This window comes from Malus domestica, chromosome 11 (genome assembly GCF_042453785.1).
Source record: "Malus domestica chromosome 11, GDT2T_hap1".
Classification (NCBI taxonomy): domain Eukaryota; kingdom Viridiplantae; phylum Streptophyta; class Magnoliopsida; order Rosales; family Rosaceae; genus Malus; species Malus domestica.
In genome coordinates, this window is record NC_091671.1 from 5,311,197 (window position 1) to 5,319,751 (window position 8,555).

The 8,555-nt window shown below is 41.3% G+C and overlaps 2 protein-coding genes across 7 annotated transcripts; both read right to left on the reverse strand.

Annotated features, from left to right (window-relative positions):
- Nucleotides 1-144: 144 nt before the first annotated feature.
- Nucleotides 145-3,764, reverse strand: LOC103412797 (transcription initiation factor TFIID subunit 15b-like). Of its 6 annotated transcripts, none has more exons than XR_011572840.1 (8): nucleotides 3,460-3,764; nucleotides 3,257-3,374; nucleotides 2,317-3,034; nucleotides 1,965-2,115; nucleotides 1,813-1,888; nucleotides 1,155-1,361; nucleotides 978-1,032; nucleotides 145-460 (listed from the first exon to the last, which is right to left on the reverse strand). XR_011572840.1 is itself a non-coding variant. In XM_029088170.2 (6 exons), the coding sequence occupies exons 1-6, from the start codon at nucleotides 3,680-3,682 to the stop codon at nucleotides 1,253-1,255; spliced, it is 1,395 nt and encodes a 464-aa protein (XP_028944003.1). In that variant the 5' UTR covers nucleotides 3,683-3,764; the 3' UTR covers nucleotides 974-1,252. The 6 variants fall into 6 exon arrangements, 2 of the variants coding, with proteins under 2 accessions (XP_028944003.1, XP_028944002.1); XR_011572839.1 differs by having other exon boundaries at nucleotides 145-870; XR_003766598.2 differs by having other exon boundaries at nucleotides 1,155-1,364.
- Nucleotides 3,765-4,126: 362 nt separating this feature from the next.
- On the reverse strand, nucleotides 4,127-6,871 carry LOC103412795 (glucan endo-1,3-beta-glucosidase 9-like). The gene is made up of 2 exons (XM_008351326.4): nucleotides 6,401-6,871; nucleotides 4,127-5,417 (listed from the first exon to the last, which is right to left on the reverse strand). The coding sequence occupies exons 1-2, from the start codon at nucleotides 6,736-6,738 to the stop codon at nucleotides 4,304-4,306; spliced, it is 1,452 nt and encodes a 483-aa protein (XP_008349548.2). The 5' UTR covers nucleotides 6,739-6,871; the 3' UTR covers nucleotides 4,127-4,303.
- Nucleotides 6,872-8,555: the final 1,684 nt, after the last annotated feature.

An 8,555-nucleotide genomic window follows, 5' to 3' on the forward strand; every position in this document is an offset into this window, starting at 1 on the left:
GTTCTAAGCAAAACAAGCACCAAATCGTATCGCAAAATGTCAATCGTACGGAGACGGGCGGTTTTAAGCCCAACATTTAGCAAATCAATTTACAAACAAACAGAAAATCACCACTTGAGACCAAAAGGAAAAATAGAGAAGATATCAAGGAAACAAACGGTTTGATTCAAATATGCAAGTGTTTGGGATGTAGTACAACGATTTAAACTCCGACCGCAACGTGATTACTAGGGTGTACTCCATCATTCCCTAAACTAAAAATTGAAAGAAACCCACAAGGCAAATGCCAAGAATACAGTAGAAGCACATGACAGTAAGCATCCATCAGCAACAGAATGGAGGACATGACAGTTGACGCTAGGAGCTAGGAGCTAGGAGCTAGTAGCTACGCAGATATTCTTGTCATCCACAAGTACTTTGCAGCCACCCTCAAGGAAGACTAGCCCCACCCAGTAAGTAGCTGAACAATGAAGGCAACCGGTTGGCAAAATTTTAGGCACCATGACGTTTTGGCAAACAATACTAGATCTTAAACACTAGATTGATGTGGTGAAGTAAAATCATCGCAAAGCGAAAGCCTCGATGTAGGAAAAGAGCCTCCACACAACATGATCAAAAATGTCTAACCAAAATAACAAAATCCTACATGGAAAACCTATTCCATGTAACATGATAGCAAACTTAAATAAGTTCAGCTGGAGATCAAAGTTAAGCAAAATCCAATCCAATCCAATCCAATGGTCAGGATTCACATCTAACATCAAGTACATTCCAATATAAACTCCCAGCCACAGGAAGCATCTTCAGTGATTTCTCATACGGGCAACAAATTTTCAGTCAGAAAGCATGTACAGATATCAATGCTTGCATCTGAGCCATAGATATAAAATGATCAGATGCAATCAAGAACCCAGTGATGCAAATCTGGGCAATCTCCAAATAAGTGTTAATAATGGTTACGAAAGAGCAGCACTCACCTGAAAATATCAACCTACCATAGCAGCAAGCAATTTGGAGATTATCGACTTGTCTCTATAAAACATTCACACAACTAATATCAATCCCATGCACATAATTGAAACTCCTCCAGATAGTTTTAGGTAAAGTTAATATAGGAGGACAGAGGCCTTGCTCAGGGTTAGTGAACAACCTACCTCTTAGTCTCCAGTTTAAGAACCCTCCAACGGAATACTACAAAAACCCTCAGACAACAATTCTCATTACATAAAATCTGCTTCATCTGGAAATTCTCTCAGTAAGGACGCGAACGGTTTCCGCCGTGTTGATGTCTATCAGCTCCACCGTCTCTATAACTGTTGCGCCTGTCACCGCCACCATATCCACCTCTACCACCACCACCACTGCTTGCACAAGAAAAAGCAAGTCAGGACTCGGCATGCAGACAAAAGCACAAAATTAAATAAGCAAACCAGAAACTCATTCACGCAAAAACAGTGGACCCACAGTTAAAATAAACCAGCATGCAAACAAATTGCCATAATAAAAAAAAAAAAAGCTACATCTCTTCACCACAAAAAACCATATATTGCAAAAGAATTTCATAAAGCACATCGGAAATTCAGTGTATCACCCATTAACAGAATACCACAATTGAATTACTCAATGACTTTAGTGATTGTGACATCAGGAAAAAGAACAATTTATAAAACCCACAAGCAAATATTAAACATCAGGATACATATCCACATTGGAAATTTCTCCCAATGTGAGGAAGCAACATAGCACATGAACAACAAGAAAAAGAGTTATTTTCAACTTCATTCAAATTATAAAATGTACATAGATATCTACCCTTGTTCAAACGAAGGCCTTGGAGCTGATCTCTCCGCCATTGTAACACTGATCTTATAGCCCCTTAAGTCATAATCTGTAAGCACAATACCTAGTTAGAATAGAACGACTTAAACATCATCTTACCATGCAGAATAAAAGAAAAAAGTTACCATTGTAAAATCCACCAGCTGAATGTGCAGCAGAGGGATCTTCATAGGCTAAACATGCGTCGCCTTTGTTTTTTCCAGACTCGTCTGTGTATATTTTGATATTATATGGCCATTGATCCTTATAGCCACGTTTCTGCTTGATTCTTCCCACCTGAACAATAACTTAGCATTAAGTAACCGAATAAATGTATACCAATTTGTGGAGCTGACAAGGCAATTTAACCTGTTCCTACAACTGCAAGAGAAATGAAAAATAAATTTCCATACAGATCCTCAAACTATAAAAATCAGTAAACAAAATTCAATCTTATAAACTCGGATGCACAAAGTTCAGAAGTAGGTATGGATTTACTTGTCCAATGCCTCCAAAGAGCTGCTGAAGTTCGTCAACGGTAACATCTGGTGGTAAGTTTGATATGTAGATTCTAGCATTGTCACAAGTATCATCACAATTCTGGTCGCACTGCTTCACCTTAGCTGCGGCTTCTGTAGCACCACTGCCATATCCACCACGACCACCAGCACTGTATCCACCATCATATTTAGCTGGAGGGCCCCCACGCCCACCACCCCTTGCATCACCTAGACCATCACCACCATAACCGCCTGCAGGACCACCGTAAGATGGGGGATACGATCCAGGTCCACCAGTATAGCTTGTAGGAGGAGGAACTGCATCTGTTCCATAACCAGCATTGTAAGATGGTGCGTAATTGCCTCCAGCTGCACCATAGGACGGTGGAGCACTTGGAGGAACCTGACCATACCCACCATCATCTCTTCCTTGGCTACCACCATAAGAACCACCTCTACTACCACCACCGCCTCTACTGTCATAACTACCGCCTCTGCCTCCATCATAACTGCTACTTTTACCTCCTTCATAGTTACCACTTCGACCCCCATCATAATTACCACCCCTACCACCACGGTTACCGCCACCGTAGCCCCCACCACTTCCTCCTCTGTTATAACCACCACCACTGCCACGATCACCACCGGCACCCGAAGGAGAGGGCGTGCCACACTTATTACACTCAACTCTTCTTGCAAAGTTCGAATTCCCACAGCTATATACAACCATACCGATTCCATAAACCACAATATACATATGCAATAAGGAAATAAACAAAAATAAATAAATTTCGACTTAAAGCTAATACTTTAAGTTTTAATTCTAAGAAGTTAATTCTAAAACCCAATAAAATATACGGATAAGATTAAATAAATAATAAAACCGATCAAAATCAAAAAGAAAGAAAGAACGAGATAGAAAAAGAGAAAGGGCTTACCCTGGATTAGGACACAGCCAATCACCATCTCTTCCACTGCCACCGCGGCCGCCTCTGCCGCCACCACCACGGTCGCCACCTCTGCCTCCACCACCACGGTCGCCTTGATATCCTCCACCTGCAATCAAAACCAAATTCGTCAAATCAAAATCAAAAGAATTTAAACAATTATAAACTCGAAGGAACAAAGTAATGAAATTTACCTCGACCGCCACCGCCCCGTCCACCACCGTAACCACCTCCATCGCCGCCCTTACCTCCATATCCACCGCCACCGCTTCCACCATAGCTCCCGCCTCCACCACCACCTCCATAACCACCAGAACCGCCTCCGTATCCGCCAGAACCACCATAGCCGCCGCCGCCGCCGCTAGATCCGTATGTCGGAGGGGCACCATCGCCCCCTTGACCGTAGATTCCAGCCATGATCTAGGTTCGAGCGAGAGAGAAGCGAAACAATCACAGGGACACACAGATTAGGGTAAGACTCGAAATAAAGATATTTACGCGCTGAGTACTTCTACTTTATATATGTCTCCAAGACTATGGCTCCAACACGTGTTGGTTAATCATGTCAAAAGCCCAAACCCGAAACCCTTTGAGTCCGTATTGGGTTTTCTTAGGGCCCAGACCAGTGAGCTTCTTTTGTTTTTTTTTTTTTTTCATACAAGTCAGAGGAGGGAGATTCGAATTCGGCATAAGTGGCAGGTACATTAGTCTAACCAATTAAATTACAAATCAACTCGTGATAACTCCGCCATCAACTGACTTAATCCACACATGCGCACGTACATCTCGTCTTTTCTTACTAATTGGGAAATTGAAATGCTCACACTCACTCTGCATACTAACAAGAAACAAATATAGAGATTTCCCAAACCCTTCTTTTACTATCTTTAATTTTGTAGAGCAATAGCTTCGATAAGTGTTTAAACTTACGAGTTACAAAAACAACACCGGCACCAATCGATCAGCAGACGGATAATACAGCGGCTAAAAAATTCCTCGGATATCTATTTTCTCAAAACTGTCCTCAAAATCTATCTTCTATGTAAATCGGGGTAAAGATAACAAAAGGGTTGTCACTAGCAAGGTCATGCACAGGGAAAGGTAGTCCGGGCGGAAGGAATCTGAAAGAGAAGTGCGTAGCTGAACCGAAAACCTGCAATTATCCACGGATGGATTGACAGTTGTGATTAAACCCAAGCCACCAAAGTCACAGCTATCTGCACTCTGGTTATGCTGCTGATAGTAGCTGTTAAATGCATATGAGATATTGCCAGGCCAACTGATATTGGAGCAAGACCCGCCAGGAGACATTGCACTGCAATCGGCATGCAAACATGCCTCTGAAGCACTAGCAGTTGCATTAGATAAGTCCCCGTTATTGTTCACCACGCACCACTTAGCCGGAAGGTACTCCACATTCTGTGCGTCCACGAGATTTTTCGAACCTTGGATGAAATCAAAACGGTACTTGGCTTGACCATCAAAAGTGAAGACACCCCAATGTCTCTCAAAATTTCCAGAGCTTATGCTTCTTTGGTCCTCATCTAAGAGGCTAAAAACATATGTTTCGCTTGGAGGATTCCGAGGTCTGAGTGGGGTTCCCGATTTGCTACGAAGGTGCGCCATCAGGCCTTTCATGAATGTCTCTGCAGTGGAAGAGGTTGCATTTGCTGCTCCATCTGTAGGCCAACCAATCTGTGACACAACAATTTCCATCTTCGGAAATCCTACTGTTGACAAAGCAGTAACCAAGGTGTCATGGCTCAAGTCAAAGCTGTTTTTGTATGTTTTGCGGCTGTCGTTATGAGGTTTTGCATTATCTTTAAATAGAGTGAAGTCGAGGGAAATGTTTTTGTTCTGGCGGAGACTTATGAACGGGGAAATGGTTGCAAAGAATGGTGAATTGTGCTTGCTGAGAAACGTGAGCAGTTTAATCATGGTTCTATTGAGGTCAGCCCGAAAGTGTCCTTTTGAAGGATGGCCAGACTCTGACAGGAAGGAATCAAAACTACAAGGCACCACCACTTTCACATTGCTCTCCAATTTTGCTCGGGCCAAAGCTGTGTGGATATTCATTGCCGCTCCTATGACGAATGGGTGAAATTGCTCACCATAACTCTGGAGAAATGACTCATCTCCAACAGCAACATACCTGAAAATAGACCAGTTAGAAACCAATATATACAATACGAAACAACCATATATTGATTCATGAATGACCAAAGTCCATTCGACATCTGATTTGATCAACAAACAAATATTCATTAGCTACTCTAAGATGCTAATGAGTTCATGAACCGCAAAATCCCTGCTACAAAAATTTATCTGTCAACTTGTCCTTGCACGGCTGGCTAATCCTAAAAGATTCCTTCTCACTACAAAATTTGCTCGTTCGACCAGTCCTAATGCAATTAAGCCCAGTGAGAGATCACTGATACTGACATGTTGAAGAGGCAACAGGCTCCTCTTTAAAAATTAATAGACAGAGGAAAGTTTCTTTTTACTCTAGCCTCTAGGTATATCTCTCATCTCCTAGAAAGTTTATCAGTTTATTTGCCAAAAATCAAGCACCAATGCAGCACTTGAACACGCCAGGGGACTTGAACTAGTAGCATCGGAACACAAATACCATTATACTATTTTCTTTCGTTCTTCAACCATGAAGAACACAATAAAAGTATCTTTAAATTCCATATGCCGGCTCACACGACATCAAAGATTAACCTTGACGTGATGTTTAAGCATCTACTCTGAAAAACATAGTGACGAAGATTTCGACATGGTCCCCTTTCATTTGTGGTTCTTTTCATATACATTAAACTAAGGATAATTTCACAAAAGTCCCCACTTCATGCGCAATGCAACTTCGTTCGAAAACTACGATTTTCTAACATCCTACATTGCCCCAGAATTGCAACACAATGCCAACGGTATCACTTAATCTAAGCAAAAGCAGTAACAAGATACATTCTTTCTAAATGTGTAACACAAATACAATGCAATTCAGCAATTGGGTATTTCTAACAATCAAATTTCATCGACAGTAAATTAACTATTTACCACCCAAAATCCAAATGCAGCATCAAATTAAAACCCCATCGGGCAAAAAAACCAAAGAGAAGGACGAAAACTCACTCAATTTTAACACCGCCGCCGTCGCCGTTGGAGACGTAGCGAGTGACATTGTCATGAACCCAACTCTCGGCAGCCTTCTTGGAAGAGTTGAGGGATTTAAGCAATGCATTGGGAATGCCCACAGTGACGCTAAGCTTGGACCCAGAAAGCGCTCCGAGGACGCCTGGGTCGGCGTCGAACAGCTTGACCTTGGTAACATTGTTGGACTTCAGCAGCTCCACCACCTTGGCCGGCGGTAGTGGGTGCGACGCCGTCGTACCCCAGTTCACGCCTATGGATCCGCAGGTGGAGACGGTGGTCGCCAGGAGAAAGATGAGTGTGCAGAGATTTGGGGGCATTTTCTGGGTTTGGACTTTGGAGTTGGAGAGGGAGATTAAAGGCTGAAGCTTTTTTTCGCTGAAAAGTAGTAAGTGAGAATGTTGGTGGAGGCTTTTGGCAGTTAGCGGTGTTCTACGCTAATTAAGCAGTCCTACTTTGCAATTTCGTCTCTCTCTATAAATTATATAGTTTAATTAGATTTTTTATCCCTAGACTCTAGACATTAAGATCTCGTTTGGCAACTTCTATAAAGAATCGGATAAGATTAATAGTACGGAATCGGCCATTTGGTGCTCTTCCGTATTAAATAAGCACTGAACTACTTTAACCGATCCACTTATTTTATTCAGTATACACCTGACTAATAAAATCATCCAAACAAAATGTATTATTAGTCCGGTTCTCTTTCCTTTCGCTCGCGCAAACTCGGCTACCCATCTAAATAGCAAAACAAGTAATTTGCTTCATACCATGTTTATGAAACAATTGTTCAATGCTAATGCATGAAGATTCACTCATGTCTATACTACAAAACACGTATCTCACATGTTTCATTCACTTTCTATTGTTTTTTTAATATCATCATGTCATCTCGATCCCCAAGTCCTCCCACAAGATCCCTGCACAAAGAAGATATTCTCTTTTGCAATCAAGATATTATTATCACTTTGATATTAGTCACATGTTCAAAAATGGACTGCCCATTCAAAAGGATACTTGCTGCATGGTTAATTAGTGACAAAAAAATATATATTTCCACTTAATTAAAAACCGTTTTTACCATTATTCATTTACTACAATAAGATTGATGAATCATGAGAAAACTCCGACATCCACCATCTTATAAAACAAATGACAACTTAAATTAAATACTTCTACTTCTAATCGCACTAAGAAAATTTTGGATTAAACCTCACGCCTATTCAATTGAATAGGTGGTTAATTCGGTGATAGTATTTGTGTGGTTAGTGGTGAACCTTCTCAGGCATTTTTTGGTAGTTCGGACTGTATTGACTATTTTAGTCAGATAGGATAAATAGCCACTAGATAATACTGACTAAATTAGTCGGGCGTTTGGTGCAGTATTGGATTAATGACCGTATTATTTATATCGTGTTTGGTATTGAACCGGATAAGATAAGAGAAAAAAAAATCAACAATTCTATTCAGTAAACCACAACAGAGCAATACTTCAACACCCAATCAACAATTCAACAACCCTAGTCCAAAATTATTCACACATATATGGAGCACAATTCCTGAAGTACAACTCCACCCCCAGGTCCCCACTCGATTACAGTTCTCCAAATGTTGCAACGAAAATTGGATTGGACAAATATATAGGAATAAAGAAGTAAAATTTTAATATCATTCAACGAAATTGTTCATAATTTTCGTCATCCAGCCAAAACCAAAATTGGGGAAAACGAAAAGGGGCTGGGTTTGGGTGGAGCAGGTAGAGAAGAAGAAGAAATTTGCAGGTGGGGTTGGGTGGCAAAATTGGGGAAAACGAAAAGGGTTGGGTTTGGGCGGAACAGATGGAGAAGAAGAAGAAATTTGTAGTTACAAAATTGGGGAAAACAAAAAGGGGTTAGTTTTAGGCATAACAGATAGAGAAGAAGAAGAAATTTGCAGGTGGGAACAAAGAGAAAAGAAGAAGAAATTTGCAAGTGGGGTTGGATAGAGAAATTGGGGAAAGCGAAGAGGGGTTGGTTTTGGTTGGAGCAGGAAGGGGATGAGGAGGAGGAGAAGAAGACGCAAGGCGCGATGCGAGACAGAAAGGAGAGAGCGGAGGAAGCGAAACTACCTGACTAATAATACAAAGAATTTTGGGATG

Excerpts from the sequence above, each read along its gene's own strand:
- LOC103412795 (XM_008351326.4), bottom strand. The coding sequence starts at position 6,738 with ATGCCCCCAAATCTCTGCACACTCATCTTTCTCCTGGCGACCACCGTC. Across the intron at positions 5,418-6,400 it reads GGCGGCGGTGTTAAAATTGA|GTATGTTGCTGTTGGAGATG; the intron begins GTGAGTTTTCGT and ends GTCTATTTTCAG.
- LOC103412797 (XM_029088169.2), bottom strand. The coding sequence starts at position 3,682 with ATGGCTGGAATCTACGGTCAAGGGGGCGATGGTGCCCCTCCGACATAC. Across the intron at positions 3,375-3,459 it reads ACGGGGCGGTGGCGGTCGAG|GTGGAGGATATCAAGGCGAC; the intron begins GTAAATTTCATT and ends TTTTGATTGCAG. Across the intron at positions 1,889-1,964 it reads AGCTGGTGGATTTTACAATG|ATTATGACTTAAGGGGCTAT; the intron begins GTAACTTTTTTC and ends TTGTGCTTACAG.